The sequence below is a fragment of the Amblyraja radiata genome, chromosome 13 (assembly GCF_010909765.2).
Source record: "Amblyraja radiata isolate CabotCenter1 chromosome 13, sAmbRad1.1.pri, whole genome shotgun sequence".
NCBI classification, from domain to species: domain Eukaryota; kingdom Metazoa; phylum Chordata; class Chondrichthyes; order Rajiformes; family Rajidae; genus Amblyraja; species Amblyraja radiata.
Genome location: NC_045968.1, coordinates 1,194,465 through 1,217,656, shown reverse-complemented (window position 1 = coordinate 1,217,656; position 23,192 = coordinate 1,194,465). Strand labels below are relative to the sequence as shown.

At 42.7% G+C, this 23,192-nt stretch overlaps 1 protein-coding gene across 3 annotated transcripts in view; it reads left to right on the top strand.

The window, feature by feature from the left end:
• The first annotated feature begins 1,420 nt into the window (after positions 1 to 1,420).
• Positions 1,421 to 23,192, top strand: part of LOC116979527 (glutenin, high molecular weight subunit PW212-like) — a 189,866-nt gene continuing 168,094 nt past the window's right edge. For all 3 annotated transcript variants that reach the window (XM_033031057.1, XM_033031059.1, XM_033031058.1), the window contains exons 1-7: positions 1,421 to 1,535; positions 4,820 to 4,935; positions 10,353 to 10,441; positions 14,809 to 14,940; positions 16,558 to 16,653; positions 17,985 to 18,122; positions 23,005 to 23,148. In XM_033031057.1, coding sequence (XP_032886948.1) covers positions 1,435 to 1,535; positions 4,820 to 4,935; positions 10,353 to 10,441; positions 14,809 to 14,940; positions 16,558 to 16,653; positions 17,985 to 18,122; positions 23,005 to 23,148 — 816 coding nt within the window. In that variant the 5' untranslated portion in view covers positions 1,421 to 1,434. The remainder of the gene's footprint in view (positions 1,536 to 4,819; positions 4,936 to 10,352; positions 10,442 to 14,808; positions 14,941 to 16,557; positions 16,654 to 17,984; positions 18,123 to 23,004; positions 23,149 to 23,192) is intronic.

Here is a 23,192-nt window from a genome sequence, read left to right as displayed (position 1 = left end):
TTTATCTTTATTCATTTGTTATATGAAAGGTATTAAAAGTTAGAAACCCGTCAGTAAAATTGCAAAATCGCCCATGGATCTCGGGCGGGTTTTAACTTGCAAAATGAGAACGCTTCTGAAGCTCCATTTACCATTTAAATAATCGTAAACTCTCAATGCGTTTGGAAATCAATTTTACTGAGATGCAAGCTTACGATTATTTAAATGGTAAATGGAGCTTCAGAAGCGTGTTCATTTTGCATGTTAAAACCCACCCGAGATCCATGGGCGATTTTGCAATTTTACTGAAGGATTTCTAACTTTTAATACTTTTCATCTAACAAATGAATAAAGATAACAAAGTCAATAATGGCACTTTTGATGAAATGCAGCGAGCAAACGCGATAATTCCCGATATTTTGGATCTTTAAATCTCCACGAAAAATGTCGGCAATCAACTTCCGTCGTTTTTACACCTTCAGCTCCCTCTTGTATTTACCTTAGTTTCTATCTTTTTTTTGGACTGTAAATTTAGGTAGCTGTTCCTCACGGTCACCCCGACTGGCTCACTTAATTGCAGCTCAAAAACTGGCCGTTTTCGATGTTTTTAACGGGTGTGAAAGTGCGTGTTTTCCCATCCACTAACATGTACCGGAAGTGCCCCTTGTCCCCCAGTTAAAATTTTCGGTCACGTGAGTGGGGATTTACGCTCCAGTGACCTTTCGTGAAATCACCCTATACTCACCCTCATGGGACAATGCTAAAAGTGACCCCCGACCAAGGCGACCATCTCCACCTCCAATCCTCCACGGTTCCATGTGTCTGAAATGTTTATTTTTCCTCAATATTTTGGGAAAGGGTAATTAGTCTAAGATTCAATTCAATTTAAAATGAGATATCACTACCCGAGGCTTAGCGTTAGACCCAGCCCTCTATGCTGGCAGCTGTCTGCAGTCACAAGTTCGTAAGTAATAGGAGCAGAATTAGGCCACATGCGGCCCACCAAGTCTACTCCGCCACTCAATCATGGCTGATCTATCTTTCCCTCTCAGCCCCACTCTCCTGCCTTCTCCCCATAACCCCTGACACCAGTCTCTACTTGAGTAACAATGGACCTCTTCCTACCCTCATTTCACAATGCTCTTTGAGGTGACAATTCAGTCAACCATTACACCCCTGGTCCTTAGCATTCCCTGAATAATTCTCTCTAATGCTCTATATTTGTTTGTTTTTTTTCAAAAACCTTTTTTTTCCCCTCAAGTCTGCTTTCAACTACTGGGCAAAGCTGCATCTCAATTAACCTCATCCCCTTTGGCCCAAGCAAATTTTTTTGCTCTCTTGCATTATGACAATTATGTTGGTTATAGCAATGAAAAACCTTGAACAGAATAGATACTATTGGGATTTTAAACAACTTTTCCTTTCAATTCAAATTACTCAGGATCAAAATCAGAAATGAATTTTGTTGGATTGAATAATCAGGGATCCACATGTTATCTGAACACATTACTTCAAACATGGTTCATGACTCCAGAATTTAAAGATTGCATTAGCAGGTACGATGGTCACTCTATGTGTAGCATTTTTATGTAATAAATATTGTTTCTGTTCACTACTCTATTTGTATATAGAATTAATGTTTCTGTTGACTACTATATTTGTGGTAATTATAGAAATCTTTCTGAAAACTGAATATCCTGTTTGACAAAAAAGTCAAAACGTATAAAGTGATGGTGAACTTGTATTTGGAAAAGAGAATGCAACCCAGAAAATTGCAAGTGAGATATTGTTAGGGGGAGGGAATGTGATGGAGATTCCCACAACTCAAAGCTGTGTATTATTCAATACTCATTTATAAACAGAACGTATTGGAAATACTCAGAAAGCTGGGCAGAAACTGTGAGGTGAGAAATGGGGAAAAAAGGGTGAGTACAGTGCGCAGCGGTAGAGTTGCTGCCTCACAGCGCCAGAGACCCATGTTCGATATTGACTACAGGTGCTGTTTGTACAGAGGTTGTATGTTCTCCCTGTGGCCACGTGAGTTTTCTCCAGATGTTTTGGTTTCCTCCCACACTCCAAACATACAGGTTTGTAGGTTAATTATCTTCTGGAAAATTGTAAATTGTCCCTAGTGTGTAGGATGGTGCCAGTGTATGGGGTGATTGCTGGTTGGCATAGACTTGGCGGACTGAAGGACCTGTAACTCTAAAGTCTAAAGAATTGATCATTTACAACAGCTGCGTTTTTTTGCTTGTTCATTATTCAATCCTGATTGGCAAACTAAATTTAAAACAAAAGATGTAGAAATTAGAAAGATGAAAATTATTTGATAGCTACACGATTATTTTGAAATTAAAATATGTATAGGGAGGTTGCACGGCAGTGGGGTCACGACCCATGACCCGTACTGTTGCTACGCTACTCCAACTGGAGTACATGCAATGAACTGTAGGTAAACACTTACCATTGTTTCCAGTGTAGCGGGCCCGTTAAAACCCGCCAAAATGGTCAATTTCTGCGCTGTAAATAATTATGGAAATCGGGATAAGCGTGTGAGATATTTAGCCCACTTCAGAATTCCAAAAGTGAGGAGAAATTACGGTAGATAAAAGCGAGAGCTGAAGGGACAACAACAGCCAAAGTGCTTGGCGAACATTGGCCGTTTACTCACTGCATTTCATCAACAGTAAGACATTATTTGTGTTTTTTCTTGATTCCTTTGGCATCTCAAAAGTTTCAGAAGTGATAAATCTGTCTGTAACATTTTTAATTCGCCCATGGTTCCCAAGTGGGTTTTTACATACAAAAAGAAAACGCCTCTGAAGCAAAATTTATCATAAAAAAATCACAAACCATACGTGTGTTTTGAATTACATTTTACTCAGATGCAAGCCAAGGAATGGCATCATTGTTAGCTGTTAATTGGACATAATCAACCTCAGCAAATTGACAATATCCTATTGAAAGGGAGTGGGTGTTTAAGCTGTCAGGACATTTTATTATTTGCCAAAATATACACCTCAAAAGCATGATAGAAAACGTACTTTTCCACACACCACTCGTAAGTCTGGAGATTTTTTTAATGATAAATTTTGCTTCATAAGCTTTTTTATAAATGTAAAAACCAACTTCAGAACCATGGGCGATTTAAAAATTTACAGCCAGATTTATCATTTCTAAAACTTTTTGGATACCAAAGGAATCAAGAAAAAACACAAATAATGCCTTACTGCTGATGAAATGCTGTGAGCAAACGCGGTAATTCCCAATATTTTCAATTTCGATATCTGCACGGCCAATGTTCGCCAAGCACTTTAGCCATTGTTGTCTCTTCAGCTCTCGCTTCTATTTACCTTCATTTCGCTTCACTTTTGGAATTCTGAAGTTGGGTACATGTCTCTCACGGTAACCCTGACTTCCACAATTATTTACAGCGCAAAAATTCAACATTTTGGCGGTTTTTAACAGGTAGGAAAGTACGCGTTTCGTGTATTAACAACATATACCGGAAGCTGCGATGTCCTCCAGATGGATTGAGCTACTCCATCCGTCAAGCCCTATGACCCGGTGACCTTACATGCAACCCCCCTATTGGATAGATATTCTGAGTTTAGTTCTTTTCGCAGAAGGAATAATTTATTCAAAAGTTAAGGGTGGGGATTTCTACTTGTTACTGAACTCCAGGTTTCCAAGTCTGAGGAAGGATCTCGACCCAAAACATCACCCATTCCTTCTGTCCAGAGATGTTGCCTGTTCCGCTGAGTTACTCCAGCATTTTGTGTCTACCTTCAGTGTAAACCAGCATCTGCAGTTCCTTCCTACACACTTCAGGTTTTCTATGTGAGGTTAATATTTAGTGTTAGCTGAATCGGGTTTTTCAGATTTTTGGTTTCAGGGGAAAAGATTGAATAGGAATCTGAGGGTAACTTTTTCACACTAAGAGTGGTGGGTGTATGGAACGTGCTGCCTGGGGAGGTAGTGAGGCAGGTATTATAGCAACATTTAAGAAATAATTAGACAGGTAAATGGATAGGACAGGTTTGGAGGGGTATGGGCCAAACACAGACAGGTGGAACGTATAGATGGGACATGTTGGCCAGTGTGGGCAAGCTGGGCTGAGGGGCATGTTTCTAAGCTCTATGACTCTAAACCAGTGTGGGACTTGATGTGCAAACTACTCTGCATATGCCTGAAACACACTTGCAACCTTCTGAACTAGCAGGCAAAGCGAGTCATGTTATAAATGTGCACGTACAGGTGTTGGAAATAATTAAAAACAAATCAATGCCTGTGGCTTTGAAACCAAGGGTCCATTGCAACTCAGTGTCATGGGTACAAGCTGCACTGTTAAAGTGTTGACATTTAAACATGTAAAATGGGGTTCTCACTTTATGGAATCATGCATTAGAAAATTAGAATGCCACTTTCAAACTGTAACAAAAGAGAATCAATATCCATGAGGATGCACAAAGTCTTCTATCACATAAAGTGGAAACCATCCAAAAACATTAGCCAGTTCCATTAAAGTCAGAAGAAGGGTCTGGAGACTAAACATTGCCTATCCATTCCCATCACAGTAGGTACCTGAGTATATATACTCTTGAGTTCCTCCAGCACTTGGGTTTTGCTCCAAATTCCAGCATTTGCAGTTCCTTGTGTCTTTATTAAAGATGTTTTTCTACCTACATAGCAGTATCTTAACCATCTTTAGTCTGGAAGCTCATATAACAGGTGTTGTTTTAATTCCTTCAAGTTTTATGTGCCCAACTAGTTATTCTTGTTTTAAAGATGATTGCTATTTATTCGGAGACTAAATAGAATTTACCGTTTTTCCCCCCAGATCACAAACTCAAGATCGTTTAATAGATGAGCTGAAAAACCTGTTTGAACAATTAGCAAGGGAAAATTATCACTCCGTGTGTACAAAAAGCTTGACTTCCTACTTGGGATTAAATGGTAAGCAAGAGAAATGTCAATGCTTTCATCAGTTAGCAGCTTTGTTATATAAAAAAAATGTTTCTCCAATTGTTAGAATTCTGTCTATTGATCTATTTACGATTAAGTTGGTCCATGAGTGGAGCCAGTATTATAGAGTCACAAAGGAAGGGCAAATCCAAAGGCTAAAAGTTATATCATATATTATCAATATTTTATGGGTGTACATGTTTATGGGTGTGGATTTTTTTTACAACTGCCATGGTAGCACAGTAGTTAAAACATTGGACATGTAATTCAGACACCTGTGTTCAAATTCCAAAATGCAGAATTTAAATTGTTTCATTTAGAAGAAAAACCCAGCCAGTTTCATGATTAATATCCACAACTGTCTTAAAAATCCACCCAGATTACTAATGTTCTTTAGAGGAAGAATACTGCCATTCTGGCTTACATATGACCCCAGAACCATCTTATGTGATGAGTTTCTCCAGCTTTTTTGTGTACCTTTGGGTTTGGTCCCTTGTTGAAACATAGAAACATAGAAAATAGGTGCAGGAGTAGGCCATTCGGCCCTTCGAGCCTGCACCGCCATTCAATATGATCATGGCTGATCATCCAACTTAAAGCACACGGCATTGGGGGTTCAGTGTTGATGTGGATAGAGAACTGGCTAGCAAACAGGAAGCAAAGAGTAGGAGTAAACGGGTCCTTTTCACAATGGCAGGCAGTGACTAGTGGGGTACCGCAAGGTTCAGTGCTGGGACCCCAGCTATTTACAATATATATTAATGATCTGGATGAGGGAATTGAAGGCAATATCTCCAAGTTTGCGGATGACACTAAGCTGGGGGGCAGTGTTAGCTGTGAGGAGGATGCTAGGAGACTGCAAGGTGACTTGGATAGGCTGGGTGAGTGGGCAAATGTTTGGCAGATGCAGTATAATGTGGATAAATGTGAGGTTATCCATTTTGGTGGCAAAAACAGGGGAGATGCAGCGAGACCTGGGTGGCATGGTACACCAGTCATTGAAAGTAGGTGAAAGTAGGCATGCTGGTGCAGCAGGCAGTGAAGAAAGCGAATGGTATGTTAGCTTTCATAGCAAAAGGATTTGAGTATTTAATGTTTTTAATGTTTCTTTGTGTGTTATGTGTGGGGGGTGGTGTGGGGGGGTAAGGGGGAAACCGTTTCGGCCGCCTCTTCCATGGAGAGGCGACTTTTTCAGGTCGCCTCCCCCGTGGCCTAACAGCATGGATCGGCGCCGACTTTCCCGGAGACGCGCCCGGAGCTTCAGCGGCGGGCACAGCGTGGACTCTCGGCGCGGAGCGGGTGAGACCTCGCTGGAGGGGAGCGCTCCGTTACGCTGGCCCGCGGCAGCCGGCAGCCTGAAGCCGCGGTCTGCAGAACTCCAGCTGGTGCGGCGTCTACAGCCCGGGATCTCACGTTGGGGACCCGGGTGGAAGAAGCTTTCACCGCCGGCCCGCGGCCGTCTTCTACCGCGGGTGCGGTATGGACTTAACATCATCCCAGGAGGGGGGCTTCGACCGCCGGCCCTGCAGACTGCGGTGCTTCCGGCTGCGGCACGGCAGGTACTTTAAAACTTTGACCGCCGGCCTGCGGCCTACACCAGCCTGAAGCCGCGGTCTCTGGTTGGGAAGAGCCGATCCTGGACTCACCTTGACTTTGACTTTGTCCCTTACCATCTGGACGCCTGCAGCAACGGCTGTGGAGGGTGGAGGTCCCGACCACGGGGGAAAATGGAGGAGGACTGGCCAAGCTCTGTGCCTTCCACCACAGTGATGAATGCTGTGGTGGATGTTTGTGTAAAATTTTAATGTGGTTGTGTTCTTTATTATTGTACCGCTGCTGGCAACCCAAATACCACCGACCTTGGTTGTGTGGCAATAAAATTATTTCTTTCTATTCTATAGGAGCAGGGAGGTTCTACTGCAGTTGTACAGGGTCTTGGTGAGACCACACCTGGAGTATTGCGTACAGTTTTGGTCTCCAAATCTGAGGAAGTACATTATTGCCATAGAGGGAGTGCAGAGAAGGTTCACCAGACTGATTCCTGGGATGTCAGGACTGTCTTATGAAGAAAGACTGGATAGACTTGGTTTATACTCTCTAGAATTTAGGAGATTGAGAGGGGATCTTATAGAAACTTACAAAATTCTTAAGGGGTTGGACAGGCTAGATGCAGGAAGATTGCTCCCGATGTTGGGGAAGTCCAGGACAAGGGGTCACAGCTTAAGGATAAGGGGGAAATCCTTTAAAACCGAGATGAGAAGAACTTTTTTCACACAGAGAGTGGTGAATCTCTGGAACTCTCTGCCACAGAGGGTAGTCGAGGCCAGTTCATTGGCTATATTTAAGAGGGAGTTAGATGTGGCCCTTGTGGCTAAGGGGATCAGAGGGTATGGGGAGAAGGCTGGTACGGGATACTGAGTTGGATGATCAGCCAAGATCATATTGAATGGCGGTGCAGGCTCGAAGGGCCGAATGGCCTACTCCTGCACCTAATTTCTATGTTTCTATGTATCCTGTACCTGCCTTCTCTCCATACCATATATAATCATATAACAATTACAGCACGGAAACAGGCCATCTTGACCCTTCTAGTCCGTGCCGAACACGTATTCTCCCCTAGTCCCATATACCTGCGCTCAGACCATAACCCTCCATTCCTTTCCCGTCTATATACCTATCCAATTTATTTTTAAATGATAAAAACGAACCTGCCTCCACCAACTTCACTGGAAGCTCATTCCACACAGCCACCACTCTCTGAGTAAAGAAGTTCCCCCTCATGTTACCCCTAAACTTCTGTCCCTTAATTCTCAAATCATGTCCCCTTGTTTGAAACTTCCCTACTCTCAGTGGGAAAAGCTTATCCACGTCAACTCTGTCTATCCCTCTCATCATTTTAAAGACCTCTATCAAGTCCCCCCTTAACCTTCTGCGCTCCAAAGAATAACTTGTTCAACCTCTCTCTGTAACTTAGTTGCTGAAACCCAGGCAACATTCTAGTAAATCTCCTCTGTACTCTCTCTATTTTGTTGACATCCTTCCTATAATTAGGCGACCAAAATTGCACACCATACTCCAGAATTGGCCTCACCAATGCCTTGTTCAATTTTAACATTACATCCCAACTTCTATACTCAATGCTCTGATTTATAAAGGCCAGCACACCAAAAGCTTTCTTTACCACCCTATCTACATGAGATTCCACTTTCAGGGAACTGTGCACAGTTATTCCCAGATCCCTCTGTTCACCTGCATTCTTCAATTCCCTACCATTTACCATGTACGTCCTATTTTGATTTGTCCTGCCAAGATGTAGCACCTCACACTTATCAGCATTAAACTCCATCTGCCATCTTTCAGCCCACTCTTCCAACTGGCATAAATCTCTCTGTAGACTTTGAAAATCTACTTCATTATCCACAACCCCACCTATCTTAGTATCATCTGCATACTTACTAATCCAATTTACCACACCATCATCCAGATCATTGATGTACATGACAAACAACAGTGGACCCAACACAGATCCCTGTGGCACCCCACTAGTCACTGGCCTCCAACCTGACAAACAACCATCCACCATTACTCTCTGGCATCTCCCATTCAGCCACTGTTGAATCCATCTTGCTACTCCTCCATTAATACCCAACAATTGAACTTTCTTAACCAACCTTCCGTGAGGAACCTTGTCAAATGCCTTACTGAAGTCCATATATACAACATCCACTGCTTTACCCTCATCAATTTCCCGAGTAACCTCTTCAAAAAATTCAAGAAGATTAGTCAAACATGACCTTCCAGGCACAAATCCATGTTGATTGTTCCTAATCAGACCCTGTTTATCCAGATGCTTATATATATTATCTCTAAGTATCCTTTCCATTAATTTGCCCACCACTGACGTCAAACTAACAGGTCTATAATTGCTAGGTTTACTCTTAGACCCCTTTTTAAACAATGGAACAACATGCGCAGTACGCCAATCCTCCGGCACTATTCCCGTTTCTAATGACATTTGAAATATTTCTGTCATAGCCCCTGATACCTTTAGCCACAAGGGCCACATCTAACTCCCTCTTAAATATAGCCAATTAACTGGTCTCAACTACCTTCTGTGGCAGAGAATTCTAGAGATTCACCACTCTCTGTGAAAAATGTTTTTCTCATCTCGGTCCTAAAAGATTTCCCCCTTATCCTTAAACTGTGACCCCTTGTTCTGGACTTCCCCAACATTGGGAACAATCTTCCTGCATCTAGCCTGTTCAACCCCTTAAGAATTTTGTAAGTTTCGATAAGATCCCCCCTCAATCTTCTAAATTCTAGATAGTACAAGCCGAGTCTATCCAGTCTTTCTTCATATGAAAGTCCTGACATCCCAGGAATGGTATTACCAAAAAAAACCTTTAGGTAATACCATTGCTCTGCAAAGCTGATTTGATGCTCACCTAGGTGTATTATAGATAGCAATGATGGTTATGAACATTTACTGCAGTGCAAGTTGATGGTTATTGCAGGCACAATGGGGCCGGAGAGATTTCTGCAAAAATACAGTATTTAAAGTTCAAGTTTATTGTCATGCGTCCCTGATAGGACAATGAAATTCTTGCTTTGCTTCAGCACAACAGAACATAATAGGCATTGACTACAAAACACATGAATAAATAAACTGATAAAGTGCAAATAACAAATAATGGGTTATTAATGTTCAGAGTTTTGTCCGAGCCAGGTTTAATAGCCTGATGGCTGTGGGGAAGTAGCTATTCCTGAACCTGGTCGTTGCAGTCTTCAGGCTCCTGTACCTTCTACCTGAAGGTAGCAGGGAGATGAGTGTATGGCCAGGATGGTGTGGGTCTTTGATGATACTGCCAGCCTTTTTGAGGCAGCGACTGCGATAAATCCCCTCGATGGAAGGAAAGTCAGAGCCGATGATGGACTGGGCAGTGTTTACTACTTTTTGTAGTCTTTTCCTCTCCAGGACGCTCAAGTTGCCGAACCAAGCCACGATGCAACCGGTCAGCATGCTCTCTACTGTGCACCTGTAGAAGTTAGAGAGAGTCTTCCTTGACGAACCGACTCTCCATAATCTTCTCAGGAAGTAGAGGCGCTGATGAGCTTTCTTGATAATTGCATCAGTAAACATTTGAGGTTGACAATCTTCCATCAACATTTGACGAAAGATCATCAACGTGAAATGTCACCTCTATTTTTCTATCTCCACAGAAGTTGTTTGACCTGCTGAGTATTCCCAGCATTGTTTTGTTTATTTATGCAATTCATATTTTACAATTAATCTTCAAGAAAATATAAACTACTGATATCTGCACTTACCAGGAAATTGATGCGAATGTTTTTAAGGTATTATTTAAACTTGCATGCTCACTTAAACATTTTTGAACAATTTTGTTAAGTTTACAAACAGTGCGATATTGAAGTATGTTTCCGCAGTCTGATGAGCAAACTGAGCACCAAAATGGACAAAGAGAACAATATTCTGAAGGTAAGATTGATCACTGGTTGTACTCAAAATAATTAGCTTTTAAATGGTGCCTCTGTTAAATGTCATAGAGTGATACAGTGTGGAAACAGACCCTTCGGCCCAACATGCCCACACCTACCAACATGTCCCAGCTACACTAGTCCGACCTGGTTGTGTTTGGTCCATATCCCTCCAAACTATGTACCTGTCCAACTGTTTCTTAAACATTGAGATAGTCACAGCCTCAACTACCTCCTCTGGCAGCTTGTTCCATACACCCACCACCCTCTGTGTGAAAAAGTTACCCATCAGATTCCTATTAAATCTTTTCCCCTTCGCCTTAAACCTATGTCCTCTGGTCTTCGATTCACCAACTCTGGGCAACTTTTTAATTATCCTGTTCCGTTCTCTTGCATGAAAGCAAATTGCCCCAGGAACTTCATGAGTTGAGTTGCATGTGCAGAGGAGAATTGACTTGTCGATGTTTTGGATCAAGAACCTGCACCAGTCTTGATGCAGGGCTTCAGCCTGAAATTTCACCAAATATTTTCCTTCCACAGATGACGCTTTTCCACTGCGTTCCTCCAACTATTTTTTTATTTTTTGCTCAAATCCCAGCATCTGCAGACTCTAGAGTCTCCCTTTTGGATTATTTCTCTAGTTACACGTCACCTATTCTTTTTCATCAGAGTTGCTGCCTGACCCGCAGAGTTACTCCAGCATTTTGTGTCTATCTTGTGTGTAAACCAGTAGTTCCTTCCTACACATGTTGTCATTCTTTGCAACCTGTTTTCTTATACACTCCTTCACCTATTTCTTCTTTCTTTAAATTTATCATCCATTCCTCCATTCTCTCGGACAGGGGTGGGCAACCTTGTTCTGCATAGGGGCCAGTACGCATGTCTGTGAGCAGATGGCGGGCCACATCTATCACATGTACACATAGATCCCGCCCCTTCGAGGACGCCACCGGGAGCACTGAACCCTAGTTACGGGCACTCACAAACACAGCGTACCTACGGACCATTGTATTGGATCTGCTCTGAAGGCGGTGGCTCAAATACTCACGCTCACTCTTCCCCGGCCTATTGACAACCTCGATACCGACAGTGAAGCCCGGACACAGAAGGTGCGCGGCCGTGCCGGCGGCTTTGCGCAGGATGCGATACAGCCAGAGCTCAGCGCTGCTCGATGGCCCTGTCATTGCGGCCGCTAGCGCAGACCGTCTCCCATCCTTGCGTCACCCCGCCTGGGCTCCGCAGCCTCGGGCCCGGGACGTACCGGTTATGACGGAAGTCTGTGGGTTGGATAATTACAGGGGAAAAACTACCCCTGCGGGCCGGATGATTTTGGGTTACGGGCCACATTTGGCCCGGGGGCCGTAGGTTGCCCATCCCTGCTCTAGGAGATAAGATGTAATTGAATTTTTTCAATGTTGTTTCAAAATCCAGAATAGGGCATGAACCAAGGTGAATTGTACTGAAATCCTTGGATAAAAAGGTCAGATTTTAGGAAGTCATCCAGGACATTTTGTGGCATGTTGCTGTGATAGAAACTGTCTATTGTAGGAGAACACAGAACTTGGGAAGGGGTGGGGTATACACAGTAATCACTCATTACAGAAACTTAGTGTGACACACTTTAGTTAGTTAATGTGTTAAGGGCCTGTCCCACGGGCATGCGACTCCATGCGGCAAGCGCGACCTAACGTGGTCGCTTGAGCCGTACGGCATCGCGGGGCCGGTCCCACTTCGATCACCGGAGCCGTATGGTGTTGTGCGGAGCTGGTCCCGACATCGCGCGGGGCTCCGAAAAACTGACGCTGTCCAAAAATTCCGCGCGGCAACAGCCTGCTGGCCCGCAGCCGCATTGAGGCCGTATGCACCGTCTTGATGACGTACGCCTTCGCTCGAACTTCACGTCAACTCGTACGAGATCACTCGACCTCTGAGTGGTCCCCGCTTCCGGTTTGGTCGCGCTCGCCGCATGCAGTCGCATGCTCGTGGGACAGGCCCTTTACTTGTTTATCAAAAGATATTTATTCCAAACACAGACTGATTATTTTGCTGGGCAGCTTACAGCCCAGTGGTATGAATATCGATTTCTCTAACTTCAAGTAACCCTGGCATCTCTATCCCTCCCCCACCCAAGTCGCACCAGCTTCTCATTTACACCCAACAAACGTCCTGTTTCCTTTATCATCGTTAATTTTTTGCATTAATTGTTCTTTATCTCGCTATATCCTTTTTCCGTGACTTCAGTCTGAAGAAGGGTCTCGACTCGAAACGTCACCCATTCCTTCTCCAGAGATGCTGCCTGTCCCGCTGAGCTACTCCAGCTTTTTGTGTCTATCTGCCGATTATTATTGATGGCCTTCTGATATTGTTACAATTCATCCCAGAGGCAAGAGAGCTTAATTGTCATATGCACCAAAATGGAACAATGACATTTTAACTTGCAGCAGCACAACAGTCCTGTAAGCACAGTATTCATCGATAACTTAATAAACAAAAAAAACAAAATACATTAAAAACACTTATTGCTAAAATCTTCATGCAACCAGGACAGTTTGTGTTTGTTGTTTGTAGTTCTCAAGACTCTGATGGTTCCTGGAAGGAAGTTGTACTTGAACGTGAAAGTGACAGTTTCAGACTCCAATACCATCCTCCTGGTGGCAGGGTTGAAATGAGAGCATCCTCTACAATCACCTCTCCTTCAATTAGCTCAAATCTCCATGTCCAGTTCACACCATGGATGTAGAATATCTGATCTTCCTCTGGGTTAACGTACCCCACCCATGCTCCACTGAATAGTTTGGTACTGAAATGCATGTTGAGGGACATGGTGAAAGAAATATATAGATATAGATATAGATATAGATATAGATATAGATATAGATATAGATATAGATATAGATATAGATATAGATATAGATATAGATATATATATATAGAGAGAGAGAGAGATTTCAAGAGATAGTTTTATTGTCATGTATCCCTGATAGGACAATGAAATTCTTGCTTTGCTTCAGCACAACAGAACATAGTAGGCATGAATACAGAACAGATCAGTGTGTCCATATACCATTATATAAATATATACACACATGATTAAATAAACTGATAAAGTGCAAATAACAGATAATGGGCTATTAATGTTCAGAGTTTTGTCCGAGCCAAGTTTAATAGCCTGATGGCTGTGGGGAAGTAGTTCTTCTTCTTGCGTATGGTGCTTTTGTAGTAAACTAAAGTTGTAGGATAACGTGTTCTATTTGATCGGGCACACCAGGTTGATTGCATTCGTCGAAACAGGGCTAATCACGTGAAGTGTGCAATCTCCCCCCCCCTCTCCAGAGATGCTGCTTGATCCGCTGAATTACTCCAGCATTTTGTGTCTATCTAGGACATATAGATAGTTGACCACTAAGTCTCGGTCAGTACAGTTAAAGTTCTTCTGATTGTTTTTATTACTTACTTGATGAAAAATTAGCTTCTGCATCAAACAATTAGTTCATTTCCATGTGCCCGAACCCTGAAAAACACCTCCAGTATATCCCATCCCATCAGTCACTTTTGTAATTGCCACAAGAACTTTCATCACTAGGCAATGGTTGAAGCTTTGAAGTGTAGGTAGGCTCAGAGTGATCTAGAGAATAGGGTGATGATTCTCCCTCACCTAGTGTAACAATGTTCTGACTTCTTTGGTGAGCAATATACTAATATGTGGAGTCCTTAACCTAAGCCTGCCTCTCTACATCACTGGCCTTGCACAGAGAGCAATTGAGATTGCAGAGTCCCAGGGAGAACAATAACAGACCACTTTCCACCTTTGTGTCAAACCCATGTGAAATTCCATATGGGGATAAATAAGATTGAAAGGTGTAGCAGGGAAACGGGCCCTTCGGCCCACCGAGTTCACAATGACCATTGATCACCCGTTCGTGCTAGTTCTATGTTATCCCACTTTCACGGCCACTCCACTACACGCTTGGGTTAAATTACAGAGGCCAATTAACCTACAAACCCGCATGTCTTTGGGATGTGGGAGGAAACGGGAGCACCCGGAGGAAACCACAGTGTCACAGGGAGAACGCGCAAACTCCACACAGACAGCACCCGGGATCAGGATCAAACTGGGGGTCTTTGGTGCTGTGAGGCAGCAGCTCTACAGCTGCGCCACTGTGCCACAAGCGCGGACAAGGAGTTTTGTTCCCAAGTAATTTTATTCCTTAATAAATTATATTGTACACCTTGAAGAAATAAAATTGATCAATTGCTTTTTTTATAATGTGATTTTTTGTTTTTAAATATTGGTTTTCTTTTCAGTATTATTTAATTCCTACTCATGGATCATAAGCTCAATTTTCTTCATTGTCTTGTGTCTTTCAGATTTATCAGGTCACAATGGTTCACTCAATGATGTGTTCAAAATGCATGATACCATTGGACAAAGAGAATCTTTTCCTGGATATACCTCTATCTATGTGTTCAGCTAATTCGTTGGAGAAGTTTAAGTGTATGGTAAGTTAAACAGTGCAAGACAAATGTGTTAAACATTTGGAGTTTCCCAGCAGTTATGCTTGAAAATGTAATCACTGACCTGCATGAGGTTAGACTTGGCAAAAATCCAAATAGAGTGAGTACCATTGTAATGAAAAGTAACAGATCAGAGATCAGTAGATAGACACAAAATGCTGGAGTAACTCAGCTGGACAGGAGGCATCTGTGGAGAGACGATTCGGGTCGAGATCCTTCTTCAGACTGATGTCAGGTGAGGGGATGGGACAGGATTAGTATGTAGTTGAAGACAGTAAGACTGGTGGGAGAACTGGGAAGGGGAACGGGATGGAGAGAGAGGGAAAGCAAGGACCATTTGAAGTTAGAGAGGTCAATGTTCATACCGCTGGGGTGTAAGCTACCCAAGCGAAATATGAGGTGCTGTTCCTCCAATTTCTGCTGGGCCTCACTCTGACAATGGAGGAGGCCCAGGACAGAAAGGTCAGTGGGAATGGGAGGGGGAGTTAAAGTGCTGAGCAACTGGGAGATCAGGTAGGTTTAGGTGGACTGAGCAGAGGCGATCGTCAAGCCTGCGCTTGGTCTCGCGATCGTTTTGCTGAACACCTTCGCTCAGTCTGCCTTAACCTACCTGATCTCTCAGTTGCCCATGAAAGATGAGAACTATTTGCAATTTCTCACAATTTAATGTGTCTTTAAACACCAGCTATAGCATGTTTTAGACACCAGCTATAGCATGTTTTAGACACCAGCTATAGCATGTTTTAGACACCAGCTATAGCATGTTTTAGACACCAGCTATAGCATGTTTTAGACACCAGCTATAGCATGTTTTAGACAATACAAATATCTAAGGCATAGGGTTATACAGTATGTTTTACAGGAAGATCCTTCAACCTATTGTAACTCATCAACGTGGACCAATGTGCCTGCCTGAGATGGTTGCATTTGTTTGTGGTTAGCTCATATACTTCAAAACATTTCCAATCCACATACCTGAACAAATGCCATTTAAACATTGCAATAGTTCCCATTTCTCCAACTTTCCCCAACAGCTCGTGCTGTATACCACCACATGCCCCTCAGGTTCTATTTAAATCTAATCCCTCCTGTCTAAAGCCTGTATACTCTAGTTTTAGACTCCCCTACTCTGGGAAGAAGACTGTGACTCTCTACCTTTCCATGCCCATCATAATTGTCTAAATCTCTCTAAGGTCAGCCCTTAGCCTCCTTTACTCCAGGGAAGACAATCCCATCCTTTTCCCCTGACTCTCAGTCTGAAGAAAAGGGTCAGGGCCCGAAATGTCACCTATTCCTTTTCTCCAGAGATGCTGTCTGACCCGCTGAGTTACTCCAGCTTTTTGTGCCTATCTAGAATCCCATCCCCTCTTGTCTCACCTTATAACTCCAGCCCTCCAGTCCCTGCAACGCCCTTTACTGCACCACCTCTGGCTTAATCACAATCTTCCCATATTATGGCAACCAAACTCCACACAATACTGTAGCTGTAGTCTCAGCAACTTGTACACCTGAGGCATAATGTCCAATTCTTGTTATCCACGCCTCATGTTTAACACATGTACAGGAACATTTCTATTCTAATCTGTTTCTTTCTTGGTAAAGGAAAATTCTCTTCGAGCGTTTTTGGACGTGGAAAAGATGGAAGGCGACAACAAATGTTATTGTGACGTCTGTGGGGAAAAAACTGAATCAACATCCGTACGTTTTTCAAATTGATCATCCTGGTATTTCTAATTCTTCATTAGCTGTTAAAGGGAGAAGTAATAGAAGCAGGTGACTGGCAGAAGATTATATTAGTTCAAGGTGAAATCAGTTCTTAGCCCTCATTTATTGTTGGTTGTGAACAAATGTCTTCACTGGCAGGGTCTGTGTAACTACAGCATGTAGGTTCATTCATAATATATTCACATAAGTTCATAAGTTATAGGAGCAGCATTAGGCCATTTGGCCCATCAAGTCTACTCCACCATTCAATCTTGACTAATCTATCTCTCAATTCCATTCTCCTGCCTTTTTGACACCCACTCTAATCAAGAATCTATCAATCTCTGCCTTATAAATCAACAAAATAGAGAGAGTACAGAGGAGATTTACTAGAATGTTGCCTGGGTTTCAGCAACTAAGTTACAGAGAAAGGTTGAACAAGTTAGGGCTTTATTCTTTGGAGCGCAGAAGGTTAAGGGGGGGACTTGATAGAGGTCTTTAAAATGATGAGAGGGATAGACAGAGTTGACGTGGATAAGCTTTTCCCACAGAGTAGGGAAGATTCAAACAAGGGGACATGATTTGAGAATTAAGGGACAGAAGTTTAGGGGTAACATGAGGGGGAACTTCTTTACGCAGAGAGTGGTGGCTGTGTGGAATGAGCTTCCAGTGAAGGTGGTGGAGGCAGGTTCATTTTTATCATTTAAAAATAAATTGGATAGTTATATGGACGGGAAAGGAATGCAGGGTTATGGTCTGAGCGCAGGTATATGGGACTAGGGGAGAATACGTGTTCGGCACGGACTAGAAGGGTCGAGATGGCCTGTTTCCGTGCTGTAATTGTTATATGGTTATATATGGTTATAAATATCCATTGACTTGACCTCCACGGCCTTCTGTGGCAATTAATTCCTCGGATTCACCACCTTCTGACTAAAGGAACTCAATATACAATAGATAATAGGTGCAGGAGTAGGCCAGTCGGCCCTTCTAGCCAGCACTGCCATTCAATGTGATCATGGCTGATCATCCCCAATCAGTACCCCGCTCCTGCCTTCTCCCCATATCCCCTGACTCTGCTATCTTTAAGCCCTATCTAGCTCTCCATTTCTCTTCATTTCCTTCATAAAGGTCTGTCCTTTTATACTGAGGCGATGGCCTCTGGTCCTAGACTCTCCCACTAGTGGAAATATCCTCTCCACACCCACTCTATCTAGGCCAAGGATGTATAATACAAAGCAGTGGGTGGTTGGGTCATTTGAAATGCAAATATTTATGCAAATTAAGAAATAATTAAAGATGAATCTCCACCTTGCATTTTGCAGAGATATTATTTTAAGAATTTGCCACAAATTCTTACATTTCAACTAAAACGATTTGAATTTGACTGCTACTGTATGCGATATAGGAAAATTGAAGATTACATTAGTCTTCCATCAGATTTGGTATTTAAGAAATCCAAGGTAAGATGCTTGTCATTAGTGCTTATATTTTAGTTACAATTAGCAATGAGTTTTAATTTATGGTGCATTCTGCAATATTGCCATTTACACTAGACATTTTTGCTGTGATTTACAAAACCGAAGGAGATTAAAAGCATTCCCTGTAGTAACTATTAGCAACATTCATTTGTTTAAAACACAAACTTTATATTTTCCACATTATCTCACTGAGGTCGCTAACTCTCACTCAATTTCTGTTGCCCTTCCATTCCTTGTTTTTGCTTTATTTGAGATTTTAGCATGTAATATATTATGCAGAAACAAGCTTCAATATTATGCCAAAAAGTTACAGCTTGCAGGTCTTTTGGGTTTTCACTGGGTTTTTAGTTTCGGCATGTTTGGCACGATGTTTGATCTGGGGTCATGTCTGTGGCTCTGATGCATCGAGTGGTAGATAGCTCTAGATACTCTGATCAATCCAGTCTGGCTCCCACAATGATGATACCTAGACAATACAGTCATTATATTCTTCACTTTCACTAAAGCCATGCCAGTCGACAATAGGCAATAGGTGCAGGAATAGGCCATTTGGCCCTTCGAGCCAGCACCACAAACTCTAGGAGAGGTGATAAAGAACCGACTAGCGTCACCAATGGATTGTGTGGTTACAGGTTTTGGGCTCTGCAGTCTGTGCCTGTGTCAAGGAGTGTTAAAACAGCAAATATATGGAACTGTGACTTCAAGTAGGCACTTCCCAGCATTAGACAGCTTAATTCCACGATGAACATATATTTCTGGTGTAATACTATTGGCATAGTGTTGGAATCTGTTATACAATGTGCATCGGTTTTCCTTTCTAAAAGGAAAAGGATCAAACTGACAGCATGGTGGCACAGGGGTGGAGTGGAGTTGCTGTCTTATAGTGCCAGGGTCCTAGGTGTGACCCTAACTACAGGTGCTGTCTGTCTGTAGTTTGTACGTTCTCCCAGTGACCTGCGTGGGTTTTCTCCAGGAGTTCCGATTTCCTCCCACACTCCAAACACGTACGGGTTTATAGGTTAATTGGTTTGGTAAAATTGTAACTTGTCCCTAGTGTGTGTAGGATAGTGTTGGTGTGCGGGGATCGCTGGTCGGCGCTGATTCGATGGGCCGAAGGGCCTGTTCTCATCCGCATTGTTTCTCTAAACTAAACTAAACTGCTTTCAAAATCATATTCTATCAAAGACAAAACTGTGTTGAGTTGCTCATATTAAACTCATGCAAGATCAGTGACTGCTGACTGCATCCATCTAAACATTGAAGACAACATAGAAACATAGAAGGTACACAAAAATGCTGGAGAAACTCAGCGGGTGCAGCAGCATCTATGCAGCGAAGGAAATAGGCGACGTTTCGGGCCGAAACCCTTCTTCATAGAAACATAGAAAGTAGGTGCAGGAGTAGGCCATTCGGCCCTTCGAGCCTGCACCGCCATTCAATATGATCATGGCTGATTATCCAACTCGGTATCCTGTACCTGCCTTCTCTCCATACCCCCTGATCCCTTTAGCCACAAGGGCCACATCTAACTCCCTCTTAAATATAGCCAATGAACTGGCCTCAACTACCTTCTGTGGCAGAGAGTTCCACAGATTCACCACTCTCTGCGACATGATGACATGATCAGCTGCTGTTATCTTTAGTCATCAGAGATGAAGGTCTCCCCTGGTCAGTGCAATCATATTACCGGTAGTTTCGCTGTTTAACAGCAGGTTTGTTTTTGCTTAGGATGACTACAATGAATGGTGCCCAACATTACCAGAGAACAAGGTAGGTAATGCATAAAAGCATTAATTTTGCTGGAGTTTGTCTCAGCTCTGGTGTATCTTTTTTCTGTTATGTGGTTCAATGGCACATTATTGTCACATGTACCTGGGTACAGTTAAACATACAGTTCAGTAATAATCATACTGGAGTACAAGAATGTAAGAATAGCAGATCGCAAAGCTGCCCATTTCTGGTGCCTTCTTGTACCCTTCAAGTTGTGAGTTGTTTAAAAATGTTAGTCTTAACTTGGCCACAAGTGCAGAAAAGATTCACCCGGATGTTACCTAGGCTTGCAGGCTTGAGTTGAGTTGCGTTTCATTTGTTGTCACGTGTACCAAGATACAGTCTTCTTATCGAGTCCACACGCAAGATTAGAAATTATTCAGCCAGAGCTGAGCACATGTCTCGGCATCTGCATACAATGGTGTCTGTCTTCTCGCTTCTTGTGCGTGGTGGTGGAAAGATTGGTGGAAACAGGGCTGTGAACTGAATGCTTTTTCCTTGACCCCACCGAGATACAGTGAAAAGCTGGGAAGAAACTGTCCTTGAACAGTGAAGTGAAAGTAGATCTCATTCAGCAACACGATTCCCCAGTTAAATAACTGATATCCTGCTCTCTTACAGGAGAATAATTCCCAGAATAACTATTGTGTAAAAGCTACAGATGGAAGACCATGTCCCATTTCAACCATGCAAGGGCAGAAAAGAAATTCAATAAGCCTTGGGTGTTGAAATACAACCGAGAAGCGATAGTCAGGAAATCATTGCAGATACACAATGAAAGGAATCTTCCCTGCTCACATCTCATGATTGCCTCGAAGCCAATAGCTCTGAAGTGGATTAAGACTTCTATCAGCACACTCTCTTCAAATTACTGATCTGCCTCCAGCCTCCTACTGTATACTTGTATAAATTTAGCCATTATTCGGAACCACAACTATTACTCTACATTCATACTAAATCCATGGAATGAAACGTATAACATCCTATTTAGCACAGTGTCTTTGAGATTTAATCTTTACATAGCCTATTCAGATCTTGTAGCTACAAGTTGGCATAGGAACAGTTTATGTAGAAAAAGGTCAAAGCATAATCATAAAGGGACATAAAATAAGGACACGGAAAACAAGTTTGAAAAGAGGTGAGGTGTTGACTGACGGGCTTCAAGAAGTGTGGGAATTGGAAACGTTTAATAAGAAAGCTGTGGTTCTGTCGTGGTGCACATCTGCGATAGTTAACTAGGGCAGCCAGCTAGTTGGCATCCAGCCCAGGGAATTACTTCCTATTTGTTGCTGGTGCTGGGCCCATGAGCTGGTTGGTTAATTGGGCAAAGGCTGACTACCAGCTGAGTTTTAGTGAAGCTGACTAGTGGAGACCAGCCTTAGTAACTGGTTATTTGCCTGTGGCCCTCATCTCCCTTTCTGGTGCCCCTCTGATCCCAAGGGGCAGTCAGTTGGTAGATGGCATGTGGAGGAAGGGTGCCACCTGAATTGGCAACAATTTGTCCTTTGCTCCAAGTACAACAATGGTGGCTCTATCGAGTTGTCTATCCAGGGGACCAATTGTCCAACATTTATGTCATCATTCTGTTGAACCACTCGGAAGATTGACAATGATTAGGGAATGACTAAAAGGTGAATTTGCCTCTGTAAATGGCCCCTAAAGTGTAGGGAGTGAATACGTATGTGGGGTAATCTAGAACTGGTGTGGACAGGTTAACAATGGTCAGCATGGACTCAATGGTGGCCAAGGACACCACGGCCACTCCAGCATCTTCTACATATGTTTTCTGAATTCAACAGAAGCTAATCCAGTACAGGTTGAAGATAGTCAGATGTTTTTAGGAAAAACAACTTGCATTAATCTTGAAGTGCAGCACAGATTTCTTCCACAAACGGCAATATCATAATCATAAAAACTATGTGTGACTGCGCAAGGCTGGTTTATTGGTGAGTGTACATGGTGTCAGGGAAATGGTTTAACAGCATGTCAATGAATGTAACAAGGCAATTTGAGTTTTGGTTTTGAGACATCATTAGTTAATTTGCAGATGACATCAAACTATAAAAAGAATATGATTAATCTGGAAAGGAAGAAGAAGTGATTCACCAGGATGTTATCTGGGCTTGCAATCTTGAACAATGAAGTGAACAGCAGATACTGTTCAGAAACATTATGCCCCAGTTAAACAACTGATCTTCTTCAGACACATCAGATGCTGGAAGCTTACATAGAGCACAAGTTGCTGGAGTAATTGTGGATTAGGCAGCATCTCTGGAGGACATGGATAGGCGATGTTTTGTGTCGGGATCCTTCCTTGGTGATATCCTGCTCTCTTTCAGGAGCAACTTGGTTCGCAAAAACGGCGTCATGATACTATGGAAGAAGGACAAGGTTCCTATCCAACCCAGCAGTTCCAGGATTGTGGAGTGAGATCAGAGGAAGCTCAAGGTTTGTTGAAACCATGAGGGACAATTCACCCACACGGGACAAGGAACGTGGTTGATCTCTTGTGATTACAATTCTGCGACTTTCAAAAACACTTCTGATGGGTTTTTTCTTTCATTCTCTCCCTTAGATCAGTCAGAACAAGATTCTACACAGCAAAAGTTAAAGAAGCGGAAAATGCTGAACACGGTCTCGAGTTCTATTGCCTTTTCTTTGAAATCACATGTAATGCCTTGTCCTCCCCACTGAAATCACTAGTAATACCTCGTCCTTTCCCCCACAGTAACCAGATCAATAAAAACCATCTTTGCTGGTTTAATTCAATAAGCTTTAAGGAAATATACCCTAGAAATAATTATACCAATAAATCAGTGCAGATACAAAATGTAAAGATTCTTCCCTGACAATGTCCCACGATTATCTCAAAGCTAATATACACTAAAGTGGATTAAGACTTGTATCAGCCCAGTCTCAAGCAAATTGCATATCTGGGATAATATGGGATAATGTCCCTATTATCCTCTTTATAATTGTCCAGAGAAACCAGGGAGAAGGTAGGACCACTCAAGGGTAAAGGACAGAATTAGTGCTTGGAGTCTGGGGATGTATCGAGGTACTAAACAAGTTTTTTGTATCTGTTTTCACCAAGAAGAAGGACATGGAGAACAGAGAGATCAGTGTGGACAATATTGATGTGCAAGAGCAGTTGAAGATTAAGGAGGAAGTGTTGACGAGCATTCAGGGGGATGAATCCCCAGGACACCCAGGGATCTATCCCAGGCTACCGAGCGAGGTAAGAGAGGAGATTGCGGGAGCATTGATCTTTGCATCTTCTCC